Below are 17,061 nucleotides of genomic sequence, written 5' to 3'. Positions count from 1 at the left end.
ATATGCAGTTATAGTACCAAAGGTGAGTAAAGTTTGTGATCGTACCTTATATGGATCAAAGTCATATCCAAACTCATAGTAGATGGTTATCTTGATGTGGTCTAACAAAACAAAATGACCTAGTTAATGGTGGGAATCCACCAAATAACCAAAATTGATACAACTCCCCCTTGGATGACCACCATGTTGAATTAAATTGTCTCAATAAAACCTTTCCAGTAAAACCCCAATGGGAAAAAAAATATGGACGAAGGAAAAAGAGCACAATATCAACATTTTGAATAAACATTCATCGTCGGCAAGATATTTTGTAATAGTTGAAGGATGAATAAATAATTCAAAGACCATACTATTGTATCTTGGAAAAAAAAACCTTAAAAACCCTAAAAAAATACTAGCACAGGGTATAAGTCCAATGAATACTTCGATTACAAACAAAAAATTATAGGCTATTATATAATCGTATCAATTTATACCAATAGATGCGTACAAATGGTTTGGTTTGTGATAATTTAAACAAAAATATACAAGAAAATAAGAAAAATAATCAGAAAACCTCAGCGATCAGAGCGTGCTGATTATGTCTTGTAAAAGGAAAAAATAGAGAAGGAGACAGAAAATAGGAAGAAGAAGTAGAGAGAAATTCTTATTAATGTGTATATTAGGCAAACCTTAAAGCCTCTATTTATAGGGCTAGGCATATGGACATCCCGGTAATAAACGGATTTACCCTAGATATTCTTAACATAATTGCACGTTTATAATAATATGGAGATTGAAGAATATGAGTCCAAATTTGTGCACACTACTATGCCGGGGTGCACTTTACTGCTTATCCCATTGGTCGAAATCTCACAACCTGGTTTCCAGTTTTCTATTTTTAATACATTTAAAATATGAAAAATTAAAATCACCTCCCAATAATTTAGGCTTTCTAGGTTTCCCGTCTTCTCTCCCTTTTATCTCCTCTTCTCCCATCAACAAAGCACAGAAGAAAATGGAAGGTCGACTCATTAATCCTATTTCTTCCGAGAACCTCAAACTATGATCATTTCAATGCCTTCTAAAAGAAAATCTCTTGTTTAACTTTGATTCATAATTATAAGAAATTGATTAAAATTTATGTGTGATTATCGTATCAAGACACCACTAATGTCAGATTTTATGAATTCGCAATCTGATACAAAAAAGAGTCATATCAAGACACCATTAAGAGACTAATATTTAAACCCCTAAAATGATGATTCGTGTTGCACTGACTGTTCATACCCAATTGTATTTTCTTTACACCAATTCTAACTAAGAGAAATCAGTGTATAACATGATAACAACTTCAACATCATCTTGAATTTCTTGTTTTGAATCCAAATATACCATCATAACCATGTATACATATGCAATTATGTATCTATTTGCATCTTGGCAGTTTTTTCCGCAATCCAACAATGCACCAGCTAGATTGATCCTGCTGAGTCAAAGGTAAATTGAGATTAATTAAGTAGAATAACAAAAACCCAAATCATAAAAGTATCCAAAATCAACGAGCGTAGTTACTTCCCCACAAAATAAAGTTTGATGATTGTTTTAGGGTTAATGGAAAAGAAAATACGAGACACAAGAGAGAGAGGACGGTTTTTAGAAGAAGTCTAAATTATCGGAGTAGACGAGATTTCGACGAATGGGATAAGCACGAACGTGCACTCCGGTATAGTGGGGTGCACAAATTTTGATAATCAAAGATTTAAGGGAAATTTTAGTCATTTATAGAATATAATAGGATATAAAAAAAGATCATGCATTAAAATTGATTTTATCTATTTTCTATCCCATTTTTCCTAATTCCCATCCCCATTTTACAAGCAATATTTTGTATAACTCGTCAAAGTGGGCAAACGAAACTCACTATATTAGTGGTCAAATCACTAGGAAAAAATAATCGATTTCCATTAATATAAAATCATTAAACTTACATTTGGGGATAGTTGATTACAACGAAAACCTAATTTGAGAATGTATATGTTCGCTTATGCCTTAGCATTTAAATTTTAGTTCAAACTGACTTGCATAAATGAGAAAATCCAATAATGAAAGGAAAAGTGAATCGCCGACTGTAGAATTAATTATAGTTCTGATAAGTTGGGTATAAAACCAAAACTGTTATTAGATCATTAGATTAATACCTAGATCATTAAACCAAGACAGATGTACTAGCAATGATGCACATATGGTATTGTATAAGGTGTCCGCGTGGTGGTGCACATCTGATAGGATCATGACGGTATTATGTTATACGGGCACATCGTTAAACCTATGTTAAAGAGGTTACCAGAAGGAAGACGATGGCGGTAGAGGTAGATGAAGACGCCGAAAAATAAAATAGGGCGAGTTTTATTTACCCAATGTAGAAGGAGTTAAAGAAATAATGATTTCTGAGGTGGGATGGAAATTAAGAAAAATTTGGGTGGGAAATAGGTAAAATCTTAAAATTATATGGGATCAAAGCTTATGCTTTTAGAGCTTTTAAAAGCTCATCTCCCCCGGCTTTTAAAAGTTGGGAAATTTTGGAAGTGTTTTGGGTTAAAAGCACTTTGAAAATATTTTACCAAACACTAATCTGAAAAATAATTATCGTCTATATATTTTGAAAGTGCTTTGGATTAAAAGCACTTTGAAAATATTTTACCAAACACTAATCTGAAATATAATTACCATATATATATATATATATATATATATATATATATATATATATATATATATATATTGAAAGTGCTTTTTGGAAAATAAAAACATTACCAAACCCAGCCTTAGCCCCAATACAGTCACCGATCACATTTCTGCAAATAAACCCATAACCCTATATTCCCTCTAGCAATTCCATCACAGCAAAGAAGAATTAAACGAATCTAAAAGTTTAAAAAAGCATTCCACAACGTTTATTGTAAGAGTACTTTTACAGCTAATATCAAAAGTCTCCAATATCAATTAGTCATGAACTGTATTCAACATATGGCCTTTCATCTGAAATCTACAATCATAAGTTAATTGAAGTACCTTGGTTATCACCTTTGGAAATAGAAAGTCTACAAGCATCAAAAATAGCATTATTTGTAGTAAACCAAATTTTCACCATCAAACAGAAGGTAGCAACTCTCAACATTTGTTTCACTGTAGGACTTCTATTCCTACTGGCTCGAAGAATATCAGAGAAAGAAGAAGGATTCAAAAAAGAGAAAATCCCCTCTAACCAATTATGTAGGATTTGACCAAAATTACAGTGCCAAAGCAAATGCTCCACTGAATATTCGCCATTTTCACATATATAACATCCAGAGACCAGTTGAAATCCTTTTCTTCTTCTGTTTTCATATTTTCATCTGTAGCACAAACATCTCTTACCAACTTCCAAACATTGCTTGATGTTCAGGATGAACCCAAGGAGACAAAATCATTTTAAATGAATTATGCACTGGTAATTCAGACTTTTTTAAAAGCATCAAAGGCATTCATGTTTCCTTTTTTATTACCACACCATATTCTTTTGTCATTTCCAGGAGTAAGAGGAGGAAGATCATAACCAGAAATAATAAATACCAACTCAGTAGGAATTGGCCATTGTCTATCATGAATTAAATCACATACCTTCATATTGAGATGTTAAATAACAAAGGAATTTGTATCATCCACCAATTCAATTCAATAAGAGGAACATCATATATTCATTTATCACACCAAACAGAAGTTTGAGTTCCATCACCGACTATCCATCTTTTATCCTCATCAAGAGTTTGCATAACCCATTTCATACCCGGCCATATTGATGATTGTTTGTACCATGAAATCCACTTACCCTGACTATTTTGATATTTAGCTCTAAAAAAAAATTCTCATTCTCCATCTTCAGTCGGTATTTTCCATAGAAGTTTCATCAATAAAGCCTTATTAATGTCTTCAAGTCCCCTTATACCCAGTCCTCCCTCTTCCATCGGATTACATGCATCTTCCTATTTCACCGTAATAAACTTTTTTGCGTCAGGGTCACCAGACCACAAAAAATTTCTGATGATTTTTTCACAATCTACAATAATACTTTTGGGACATTTATAGACATATATATTAAAAACAGGAATGTTGTTCAAAACATACCTAATAAGAGTAACTCTTGACTGGAATGGCAATAAGATCCCTTTCCACCTCGCAAGCATACCCTGCAACATAAGGAATAACATGGTTTGCATTCACTCTACTTGGCATGATCATCACTTCAAATATATATATGGAAAGATAGACAATTTCATGTGCATATTCGACGCAATAACTCTCCTTCTGCAATCTTGTACACCCCAAACAAAACATTTACTTTTCTCCCTGCTGACAACTTGTACATAAGAAATTTGATAATCCATTAGTAATTTCAAAAGATAGTCCAGTGTTTTCTTATTTCCACTACAAAAAATAAAAATGTCATCTCCAAATTAGGTTGGATGCCATTGCCACGTATCATAGCTTGCAACTTACCCTCACTAATATCTTTTGAGAGATTCCTACTTAATACATCCTTGAGAAATGACAAACAAAACAGGAGACATGCGATCTTCTTGATTCAACCCCCTTCCCACATCGAAGAAACCCACAGGTCCTCCAATATGCATTACAGAAATCCAAGCATACTTAAAAATATTCATAAACCAAGAGAGAAAAAAAACTAATAGAGAATCCAAATTTTTTCAAGACATTTAGGATGAATTCCCAACTCATAGTATCAAGGTTTAATCCCACATTACCTCCACTTCGCTTAATAGACATTTCATTTACCAACTTTGAGACCATTAATATATTATCGTGAATACATCTTCCTTTAATGAAGGCCACTTGTTGCGGAGACACCAATTTATACATCAAGGAGCTAAATCTTGCATTGATTATTTTGGTAAACACCTTGAAACAGAAATTACTAAGATCAATTGGTCTAAAATAAGAAGCTTTTCTTTCACCTTTGACCTTAGGAAGTGAGACCAAGAAATTTGAATTAAGACCCTTTGGAATAAATTGATAGTTCCAAAAATATTGAATTGCCTCAATCAAGCTTGGACCCACAATATGCCAAGTAGCTCTATAGAAAGCTCCTGAAAAACCATCAGGACCCGGAGATCCATCTGGATTCAAATCAAAAACAACTTGTTTTATCTCTTCACCATTAGGAGTATTGTCCATCATGATATTTTCCTCCTATGAAATTACTTTAGGAATAACATTCAAAATCTTATCAGCAAAAGAGACTTGTTGGTATCCAAATTTAGATATTAACTAAAATTCCCCCATTTCCTATTGATTTGTCATAAGAGTACCAGTTGCATTCTCTAGTTCTCCAATAGCATTTTGATTTTTCCTGATCTTCAAGTTTACATGAAAAAATCTAGAGTTAGCAGTTCCATTTTTAATCTATTGTATCCTAGCTTTCTGACTTGTAAAAATTTAGAAATTTTGAGCCAACACAGCATGCTTTCCTTTCGTAGTAACTAGATCATTCAGCAATTGAACATTACTAGGATCATTTTCATATAATAACATTTTCTCCATCACCATGTCTTCAGATTTATTCAACTGCACCTTTACATCCCTAAACACCTCCCAATTCTATTTTTTCAAATTTTTCTAGTTTTTGTAAAAATACAAACACGGGATTTCTTCCTGAAACCAAGCATCACTAACCACTTTTAAAAAACCCTCATGGATTAACCACATTTTCTGAAATTTAAACGGAATATGGTTTAGGAATATGCAAATCACACCCCACTAAAGGACTATGATCATAGATTCCTCTAGATCCAACTTTATAACTCCAACCTGCAAAAATATTCATCCACTTGATATTAAATACAACCCTATCAAGATTGCACAAAATTCTTTTATTGCCAACTCTGCCATTCGACCATGAGAATTCAGCTCCACTTTTAGGAATCTGCATAAAGATTTATTGAACTCTCTCATAGATAACCTCAATGGAAATCTACCATTTTTCTTCTCCTCTACGTACATTATTACATTGAAATCACCCAATACTAACCACAGTTTATCAAAAGATTTTATGTATCCAAACCCTTCCCACAATTCTTTTTTATTGACAGTAAGAACATCACATGAACTTCAATCACTAAAACATCTCCTAGCTGCACCGTTATACACTGCATTGTACAAGAAATAACTACCATCGCTGAAACAAATTTATTCCAAAATAACCAAATGTTACCCTTCCTTGAATCATTAGAGTTGTGAATAAATCGATGACACACTCCTGGTTACTTTATTCCTCTACAAAAATCATTCCTACACCAAACTTTAGGCTCAGTTACCCAAACCAAAGTTAGATTTTTTTAATTAACTAAAGATCTAAGTTTGTGTTTGGCTTGAAATCTCCTAAACCTATGAAATTCCAATAAGTCACTCTCATTTTATTTTTAAAGAGTGAGAAGAATTTGAGCTTCCCTTATCATTTATACTTTTATTATTCACTTTATGAGCCTGTCGTTAGTAACTGGTTGTGATTTAGTAACAACTGGAGATTTTAAAGAAATACCCTTGTCCAATTCCTGACTAACACCATTAGATTGTATATAATTATCTTTTACTACTTCTTTGATAACTATCTTCTCAGTGTTTTGCACAGTATTATGGTAACTAGTAGAAGGACAACTAGACACAATTAATATTCAAAAGTTGAGTTGCAGATAATCTCACCTCAGGTTCAGCTTCAAAGTTTTTCATTCCATTTTCCTCCAAAGAATCCATAAGAGCTTGCAATTGACCCTTAGAAGACGAAATAACATGAACATTAGTAACTACATCCTCAACAGACTTCGAAGAATCAATCAATATCTCGGAAACTACATGAGAAGAACTAGTATCATGCTTTCCAGAATTAAATACATCATTTTCTATTGGATTATCAGTTTCTTATTTATCTTTATTTCTATCTTTTCTCTTATTTTTCTTGGTACCAGTAATATCGCTTCAGCATCATTATCATTGGTTTCTTTACGAAGTAACCTACATTCATACACAATATGGCCAAGACCTTTAGGAATGTCTACTGATTGATAGAATCCTCTATATTTAGTTTTCACCCAAATTTTCTCAGGAATTGATTTTGCATAGTCTACTTTAACCAACACACTTGAATATATTTAGTTTTCACCCAAATTTTCTCAGGAATTGTTCAAAGTTGTTTCGTCCACTCTAATCGGCCTGCAAACTGCCTTACCCAAAGATAGAACAATTTCTTATTTCTGATATTCTGTATAGAGACCTGGAAATTTCACCCATACAGAAGCAGTTGTAATTTTCTGATTTTCTGTTTTTAAATTTGGTTCCCAATCTCTGATTCTCAAAATCTGATTTCTAACCCACCAAACTTTGGTTCTCCAAACATGATTCTTATTATCTAAATTATTAAATCTAATAATGAAAAACCTTTCCCTAGAGGAATTAACTGACAATCTCCCGTAAGTTTTCATTGTCTCCTGAGAGAAACAGCTGCATCATTCAATTTTTATTTCTGGAAATCTAACCTTCCAATTAAGATAAACTTCCATTCTTCCAAACTACTTTCAAACAAATCATCGGGTAAAGAGATTGATGGATCATCACTTCACATTCCTACTTCAGGAAGAGAAGAAATATCAACCTGAGACATCGATTTTGATCGAAACATAGAACCTGATTCAATCCCATCATTATCTCCATCGATTTATATCGAAACATATCTCTAGATTCATATTATAAGAACTAAAATCAATCAAAACCAATCATTGAAAACTAAAATCTATATGATTCAGAAAGAATCAGATATAAATCACCGGGAAAAAAATCCACAAAAACCTAGATGTTGACCTAGTCAACGTCGCTAGAAAATCACTCCTGAGAAAATTGCTCTAGACAGTGATAAAATATGACTAATTAAACTCAACAAATGGATACTAAACAAATGGATTGGGATGTCATGCCGAGAATAATGAACATTTTTCTTTCCATCCAATAATTTGATAGAAATATGCACATGTAATTTTCTCCGCAAATGCAAAATCCGCTAGCATCCTACACTACATTAATCTCATCTGCAAGCTTTGCAATAATGGAGAGGAAACCATGATCCACATTTTCGTGGACTGTCCAGTGACCACCTCTATCTGGAATCAGTTGTATGGACCAAACCATGGAGAATTTGACTCCAACACTGATTTCATGGTTTGACTCAACCAACAATAACTCTAATCATAGTAGCAATATTCATGCTCCTTCTTGTTGGTATATCTGCAAAGCTTGGTGTGACTTTATCTTCAACCACACTCAGCTAAATTCCAGACATACCTCGTTGAGCATCAAACAACACTTGTGCGATCGTTTGTCACAGTTGTTTGAGGGTGAAAACAGTTTCTGCTGATTTCGGTAATTTCGAGTGTGTGGGTGAGAAACGAGTCTAAACCCTAAACAATATACTGCAAGGGAGTACTTTGATTCGAGAGATCAATTTGTACAAATCTGGCCTAAACCAAGAAATGGCCGTTCCAGACTTGCTTCGGTCACAAAGTGAAGGAGAGGGGTTGGTCTTAGGGTGGGAAGCGAAGAGAGTGTTGAGACCAAAATAGTTGATTCTGGAAGAGTAGTTGTTTTGACGACTTGTATCAGAAAGTGAAGCGCTAAAAGATTGGAAAGCTAACAAGTGATTTATGAGTGTTTTATGCTCCTAACCAAAACTTGTCTTTGGTGGAAATAGGTGAGACCTATTTATACAAGTCGCAACGAAACGTACCCTGGTCTCGTAAGAAGTGGAAACGGTTGAGTAAATGGAATAAAATGGTAATGGATAACGCCAGGAATTGATGTTTCCATAATGAAGGAAACGTTTCACCATTACTTCTTGTATTTACTAACTGCCTCACCCTTATGACACTTTCCTGTAACGGGCGTAGTGTACGCCGCACACTGTAAACCACCATACCAATACCCTGATGAGCATCCCCCAGTTTGTGACATGTTTTGATGTCTCGAGTGTTTTTGTGTAGCATTTTGCTACGTGTGGTATGGCCAGAGGATTTGGCGTCTGTAGCCAAGTTGGTGCCGTGACCAAGAGTTAGCATCGCAGCCAAGACATTTCCACGAATCGATTGGTGGCAGGTTTGTACAGATGAGATCTGCATCTCAGGAGGAAGGGTAGTTGTAGATTGTTGCAACCCTTCGTTTGGCAACCATTGACAGGGTTGCAGCGCTTGTATGCTCTTTTTTTTGATACTAACAGAAGATTTTATTGATTAAACTCTTCCAGAGAGAACATTATCATCCTCAATCCACTTAACAATGTCTGGAGGAAAATTCGAGACAAAAGAGAAACTACTAGCTTCAAGTCTAGCTTTGCTTGCTAACTCATGAGCCACACTATTACTTAATCTATTAACTAACTTGCAAAACCAGAATTCATGAATTGAAAATTTGTTTTTAACTGAAAAAAGGTGATGATTGATCCAGTGCACTTGTGGGTCTTCCAAATGTATAGATTTCACCAAGTTCTCGCAGTCTGTCTCAATTATCACTTTATTGAATCCATATTCTTCTATCCATTCTACAGCTTTGATCAAGGCTTTACATTCAAAATGTTCTGCTCCAACCTCAGCTTCTATTTCTTCTTCCAAGCTAAAACCTTTCACCGCTAGAGCATGCGTTGCATGATCACGAACTATTAGTCCAATGCTACCCTTTTTTGTTTCATAAACATAAGAAGCATCAATGTTAACTTTAATATAGCCTGTATCTGGTGGAAACCAAATTTTAGGAAAAATACGACTGCTGCTAGAAACACTAGATGAGACAGAAAAAAATTCACATTGTTTAATAAGATTATAGATTATAGTAAGAGTACTGTGAACATTAGGTTTTACAGTCTGTAAAATCCAACTACATCTATCCTTTTATATGTACCAAACTGCACACATAAGTTTAATGACAATAGAATCAGTCATGAGAAAACTATTATTGCCTTCATATGTGTTAGAATAAAGCCAAGATATAATCCAATCCTGTATGGAGTTAAAGTTTTGTATAACATCAGAAATATTCCAAATTGTTCTAGCATAAGAGCATTCCACCAGTAGATGACTAATAGTTTCAGTGTTGCTGCTGCAAAAACCACATTGAGAATCTATATCAGCCTTATAAAAAGTTAATGTTCCCCTAACAGGCACAATATTTTTCAGGCATTTCCAAATAAATAATTGAACTCTATGAGGAACTTTAAAGTTCCAAAGTGTTTTCCAAACCTCTGTAGGTATAGTGTCACCTATGATAGCATTATTAACATCTTCAGCACAGAGTGCATTATATGCACTTTTCACAGAAAACTTACCTCTCCTATCTGGTTTCCAGATTAGATAATCCTCCCCTGTATCAGGCACATACATACTGAGAATGGCATTAGAATCTTCTACATCAAAGATAGCACTAATAATTTGTTCATTCCAAACTCTAGTACCAGGGTAGAATAAATCACAAACAAATGTAAAAGAAACAAAGCTAGAAAGTACAACAGTTGGAATAGGTGGACAATTAAGACCAATAATCCAATTGTATATCCAGATTTTAATTTTTGTGCCACATTGAACAATCCATTTGGAATGTTGTTGCAAAACTTCAATGCCAGAGTATATACTCCTCCAAAGCCAAGAGCAATCCTCTTTTAATTTATATAGGTGAAGTAATTTACCATTATTACCATATTTGGATCTAACAATCTGCATATATAAAGAGTTATCATTATTACAGGCTTTCCAAGCAACCTTAGTTAACAAAGCTGTATTGAAGTGTTCAAGGTTCCTAATACCAAGGCCACCAAGAGCCTTTGGAACATGCATCTTGTTCCATCCTATCAAACAAAGACCCTTATTATCACTATGTCCCCACCAAAAGTTTTTTTGGATGGAGTCCATCTGATCTATCATAGTTTTAGGAATTCTAAAGAACCCCATTTGATAAGTAGGCAAATCATTCAAAACATGTTTAACCATAGTTGTTCTAGCAGAGTGATTCATTGTCTTACCTTTCCAAAACTTTAGTCTAGTGCCAAAAGATTGAATAAGAGGTTTAAAAGCCTTGGTTTTATCCCTACCAATTAACAAAGTCACACCCATGTATTTAACAGTGTCAGTCATTTGAGTCATTCTAAGTTCTCTTGCTAGGAAATTTCTATAACTTAGAGGAATGTTATGACTAAAGTAAACATTGGATTTGTCTAGGTTGAGCATCTGTACAGAAACATTGCTAAAATAGCCAAGAACACCCATGATACCCTCTATATTGTGCATATCTGCCTTCGTAAAAATCAAAATATCATCAACAAACATAAGATGAATGATACCTGGTGCTTTCCTAGCTGCTTTTACACCTGAAATTAAGTGATTAGTCTCAACATTCAAGAGCAATCTAGATAAGAATTCCATACAAAGAATGAAGAGATAGGGTGAAAGAAGATCACCCTGTCTAATACCTATAGTTGGAGAGAAACTTTGAGTGGGAGAACCATTCAGAAGCACGGAAATAGTTGTAGTGGACATACATTGTTCTATGAAACCACCGAATTTAGCATCAAAACCAAATTTCTTAAGAACACCTAGAAGGAAATTCCATTCAATTCTATCAAAGGCCTTAGAAAGGTCAAGTTTTAAGACCATTGTTCCACTATGACCCTCTTTATGTTTCATGGTATGTATCATCTCATGAGCAACAATAATGTTATAATGAATATCTCTACCTGGGACAAAAGCAGCTTGATAAGGAGATATAAGATGCTTTAAGTAGGATTTAATTCTATCAGCAATAATCTTAGATATGACTTTACAAACTGTGTTGCACAAACCTATTGGTCTAAAATCCACTGGACTCTTAGCATTATCAGTTTTAGGAATCAAACTAAGATAGGTTTTATTAAAGTCCTTAGACATATAACCTGTTTCAAAGAAACTCTGAACAGTAGTAGAAATATCCTTACCAATTATATCCCAATTATATTGATAAAAGCCTTCCTGAAACCTATCAGGCCCAGGGGAACTCCAAGCACTCATATGTTTGATTGTTTGGTGAATTTCATCCATAGTAGGAATTATAGTCAAATTGTTGTTATCTTGAGCAGTAATAACGGTAGGAAGAATATCAAAAGTAATGTCAGTAAACACTGGTACAGTGGTTTTACTAACCTGAGAAAAATGATCCACAAGTAAATTAACAATATCTTTAGAATCACTATACCAAACATCATTAGTATCACAAAGACAATCAATATTTTTCCTACACATTCTTCTGTTAGCTAGAGTGTGAAAATATTTGGTATTATGATCCATTTCAGTAATAAAAGAATCACCAGATTTTTGCCTATAGAAATCTTCCTTAATATTAAACCAATCATCAAGTTTCTTAGTGATGGCAACAATATTATCATGATGAGAATTATAAGACATATCATTCTGAATAGTTTCAAGTTGAGCTTGTAGATTATTAATATTCCTATCAATGTCTCCAAACTCAACTTTATTCCAATGAGACAATCTTTTTCTAATTCTTTTTTGTTTATTGCTCAAATTAAAAGCAGCAGATCCATTAATATTAGTATTCCAAGAAATCTGAAGTTGATTCTTAAAAGCAAAATGTTTCATCCACATAGAAAAAACTTAAAATGTCTCCAAGAGTTACTTTCCATTTCCTTTGGGACTAGCATGATGGGGCAGTGATCAGAGCCATCTTGAACTAAGTGTAAAATCTTGGATTGAGAAAGACAACTGAACCAATAACTATTACCTAAGGCCATGTCAATTCTAGATTTCCTACTACCAGTTCCAAAACTATTGCTAGTCCAGGTAAAATTCTTACCTGTATAGCCAATATCCATAAGACCACAATTGTTCATTTTTTTCCTGCACATATCTATCCTCAGTAGAATAATTAGAAGCCTCAGAAACATCATGGAGATGAAAGTTTAGATCACCTAGAACTAACCAGGGTTGCAAAATATTTTCATTAATATTCATCAGAAAATCCTATTGCTCTTTCTTTTTATCAAAATAAGTGGAGCCATACATGAAGGTTATCAGAACTTCTGGTTTACTATGATCTATTTTAGTGATGACATGTATCATATTATTGGAGATATGTTGAATATCACAAAAGATGTCATCCTTCCACATGAGAATTAAACCTCCAGCAAGACCAACTCTATTAATATTAACATGATTATAGTATCCTAGGGAAATTGATAGAGAAACCATTCTGTCACTGTCTGCTTAGGTTCTATAAGAAATAGAAAATCAGGGGAATTTTTCTTAACTAGAACAAATAATTGATCTTTAGTGAATTTTTTGGCTAGGCCTTGAACATTCCAAGATAAGATCTTCATATTTAAAGAAATGTTAGAAATCAAAAGTTGAAAATTATGCAGAAAGTTAAGGTTTGTTGAGAATATTACCACAACAGCAAAGGCCTCCACCATACCATGAGAGTTCTCTCTTGCAGGTTGATCTCCTTCCTCAGCCAAATCATGCTCCATGCCATCAAAATTATCTATTTTATCAGTAGAACCAATATTTTGACCAATGTTACTTTCAGTTTCAATATCATCATCACTTCTAGATCGTTTTGCTTTCCTTGCTTCTGCTAGTTTCTCTGCCTTCTCTTGTTCCTCCAGCTGTTTACGACTTGCTTCACATATTTGTTGCATCAATTGGTCCAAATCCTCAATTATTTCCACTCCATAATGCGTTGCTAAGTTATGGCAGTAACTAATATATTCTTCATTAATGTATCTCCTAATCTTTAGATCCAGCTCGGTATTTTCACATTCTTCATCATTATGCTCTACTGTGAAACAATGATTACAAAGAAGGTGTGGCTGTCTCTCCCAGTGATACCGAACCCATGTAACTCCACCAGCTACAGTGTTCCACCATCCTCCCCTGTGCATAGACTTTTTGAGGTCAATATTAACCCTTTCAGTTATAACAGTGCCAGAATCTGGACGACAATTATCAGGCTTTGTCCATATTTTAGGACCCAATTCTACCAAAGCTTCATCAATGACAGGTACTGCATGATGTTCAAGAAGGATATTTTTGAATTGCACATTCCATTCCTGGTGAGAAAAAATCATGATCCTTTACAGCAATTGAAGGATTGTATTTAACAAGAGTGATATGACTCTTTTGAACATTCCAAGAACCTCTTTTGAGAATTGCTTCTACTACTTCATTGGATGTGAACTGAAAGAGATAAATATTTTTATCCAGACCTCTCATATTTTTGATTTGATATTGTTTCCAAAGAATATTGACTTCTTTCCTTACAGTATCTGTCTTCATCGGATCTTTTGAATGCAGATTGCCAATTAAGGTGTTTTTCCATTCTTCTTTTGTAACTGATATGGCCCTTGTTGAACCCACAACTTTCCTAAGATTACGTTGGTTGAAGTCACGGATACGAGATTCATTCATTTGCGAAGTGAGAAAAGAAACTTGTGTGTTTGAAGATGAAGCCATTGCTCTAGGTTTTAAATCTCCTAATGGAGTTCCAAAAGAAGGTAATATGAGAAAAGACTTTGTTTGCAGCTCAATATGTTGGAGAAAATCGAATAATTTATAACTGAAAATAGTTATATTGTTATAACTATGAAGAGGTAAAAAAGGAAAGGATATATTCGAAGAAAAAATATATCGAATATTGGCATTGAAGTCGATTACAGTCAACTCGGAAATATTTAGAGGATAGCTGGAGACCCACAAATTACGCTGCTCTATAAGGGGAGTTATTGAATTTTGAAAATTCAAATTCTGGTTGACACACTGTTGAATCGGCACTATTGAATCGTAGAAAATTAACTCACCTTCTACATTGTGATTATATACATAATCTAAACTGCAATACTGGTTCATACTGATAATAACCATTCTTTGATTGATGGCTTACAAAACTGCTGTCGGAGATGATATCAAATTGGAGCTTGGCTGCAACAATATTGTTGACAGAAAGAGATTAATCAAAACAAAGGCCCAATAATGGAAGCTTCCCATGGTGAATGGCAAGATGGCCCTGCAAAAATATTAGAAATCCATTAGCAAAACAGTAATAAACTTCAAAAAGAAGAAAAGCATTTTAGGTCTGAGAAGAGATTGAAAATGATAATAATTGCTCATATAGACACCATTAAATCTGTTAAAAAATAAAGAAAAAACCAATAATGAAAAAACATAGCGTTGATGAACTATTAAATGAGCTCAAAGTATTTGATACCGAAAAATGGTTTCTATTGAGGACATTTTGTTTTTAATCAATTATGAAAAAACCTTGTATGCTCTTGGCACGGCCAAATTAGGGTTTTGGCGTCGTGGCCAAGAATCCGTGGCCAAGAGATTGCCACAAATCGTTTGGTGACAGGTTTGTATGGCTGAGATTCGTATCTTAGGAGGAAGGGTGGCCGTTGATTGTTGCAACCCTTCTTTTGGCAGCCAGCGACATGGCCTTGGCATAGTTTAGGCGCGGCCAAGCTAGGATTTTGGCATAGTTTAGGCGCGGCCAAAATTAGGGCTTGGCATTGGGACAAAAGTTGCCATGTGTTCGGTGGCAAGCTTGTACGGATGAGATTTGCATCTCAGGAGGAAGGGTAGCCTTTGATTGTTGCAACCCTTCGTTTGCAGCCAGTGGCATGGTTTAGGCGCGGTCAAGCTAGAATTTTGGTGTAGTTTAGGCGCGGCCAAAACTTGGGTTATGGCATAGTTTAGGCGCGGCCAAAATTAGGGCTTGGCATTGGGCCAAAAGTTGCCACGCGTTCGATGGCAAGCTTATACGGCTGAGATTTGCATCTCAGGAGGAAGGGTGGCTGTTGATTGTTGCAACCCTTCTTTTGGCAGCCAGCGGCATGTGGTAGGGCCGTCATGGCTTTGGCATATTTTAGGCGCGGCCAAAATTAAGATTTTGGCAAAACCGTGATGTTTGTCCTTGGTCCGGAAGTTGCCATGCGTAAGGTGGCAAACTTGGACGGCTGAGATCTTCATCTCAGATGGAAGGGTAGCCGTTGATTGTTGCAACCCTTCGCTTTCCAGCCAGCGGGATGTGGTAGTCCGGCATGGCTTTGCCATATTTTAGGAGCGACCAAAATTAGGGTTTTGGTAAAACCGTGATGTTTGGCCTTGGGCCGGAAGTTGCCATGCGTTAGGTGGCGAACTTGGACGGCTGAGAACTGCATCTCAGATGGAAGGGTAGCCGTTGATTGTTGCAACCCTTTGTTTGGCAGGAAGCGGCATGTGGTAGGGCCGACATGGCTTTGGAAATTTTAGGCGCGGCCAAAATTAGGGTTTTGGCAAAACCGTGATGTTTGGCCTTGGGCCGGATGTTTCCAAGCGTTAGGTGGCGAACTTGGACTGCTGAGATCTGTATCTCAGATAGAAGGGTAGTCGTTGATTGTTGCAACCCTTCGTTTGGAATCCAGCGGCATGTGGTAGGGCCGGCATGGCTTTGGCGCGGAGATGCGGCTGGCATGGTATGCCATTGGCACTGTGGTACGACTGGCATGGTTGGAAAGCCTTGGCGCGGAGATGTGGCTGGCATGGTACGCCATTGGCACTGTGGTGCGGCTGGCATGTTTGGCATGCCTTGGAACAGAGATGTGGCTGGCATGGTATGCCATTGGCACTGTGGTGCGTCTGGCATGGTTGGCATGCCTTGGCGCCGAGAGGTGGCTGGCATGGTATTCCATTGGCACCATGGTGCGGCTGGCATGGTTGGCATGCCTTGGGTGCGTAGGTGTGGCTGGCATGATTGGCATTCCGTTGGCACGGCGCTGCGGTTGGCATAGTTGGCATGCCTTTGGCGCGGAGGTGTGGCTGGCATGGATGGCATGCCATTGGCATGGTGGGGAGGATGGCATGATGTTGTCACGGTGGTGCGGATGGCATGGTTGGCATGCCTTTAGCGCGGATGTGTGGCTGGCATGGTTGGCATGTCGTTGTCACGGTGGTGCGACTGGCATGGTTGGCA

The 17,061-nt window shown here is 35.9% G+C and overlaps 1 protein-coding gene across 1 annotated transcript; it reads right to left on the bottom strand.

Annotated features, from left to right (window-relative positions):
• Window positions 1-9,308: 9,308 nt before the first annotated feature.
• Window positions 9,309-14,567, bottom strand: LOC113360696. The gene is made up of 4 exons (XM_026604173.1): window positions 14,376-14,567; window positions 13,502-14,164; window positions 9,973-12,674; window positions 9,309-9,852 (listed from the first exon to the last, which is right to left on the bottom strand). Exons 1-4 carry the CDS (start codon window positions 14,565-14,567, stop codon window positions 9,309-9,311), a joined length of 4,101 nt encoding a protein of 1,366 aa, XP_026459958.1.
• Between the last annotated feature and the right edge of the window lie 2,494 nt (window positions 14,568-17,061).

Source organism: Papaver somniferum, chromosome 3, assembly GCF_003573695.1.
Source record: "Papaver somniferum cultivar HN1 chromosome 3, ASM357369v1, whole genome shotgun sequence".
Taxonomy (NCBI): domain Eukaryota; kingdom Viridiplantae; phylum Streptophyta; class Magnoliopsida; order Ranunculales; family Papaveraceae; genus Papaver; species Papaver somniferum.
The sequence above is the reverse complement of the archived record's forward strand: the minus strand, read 5'-3'. Positions and strand labels throughout refer to the sequence as shown.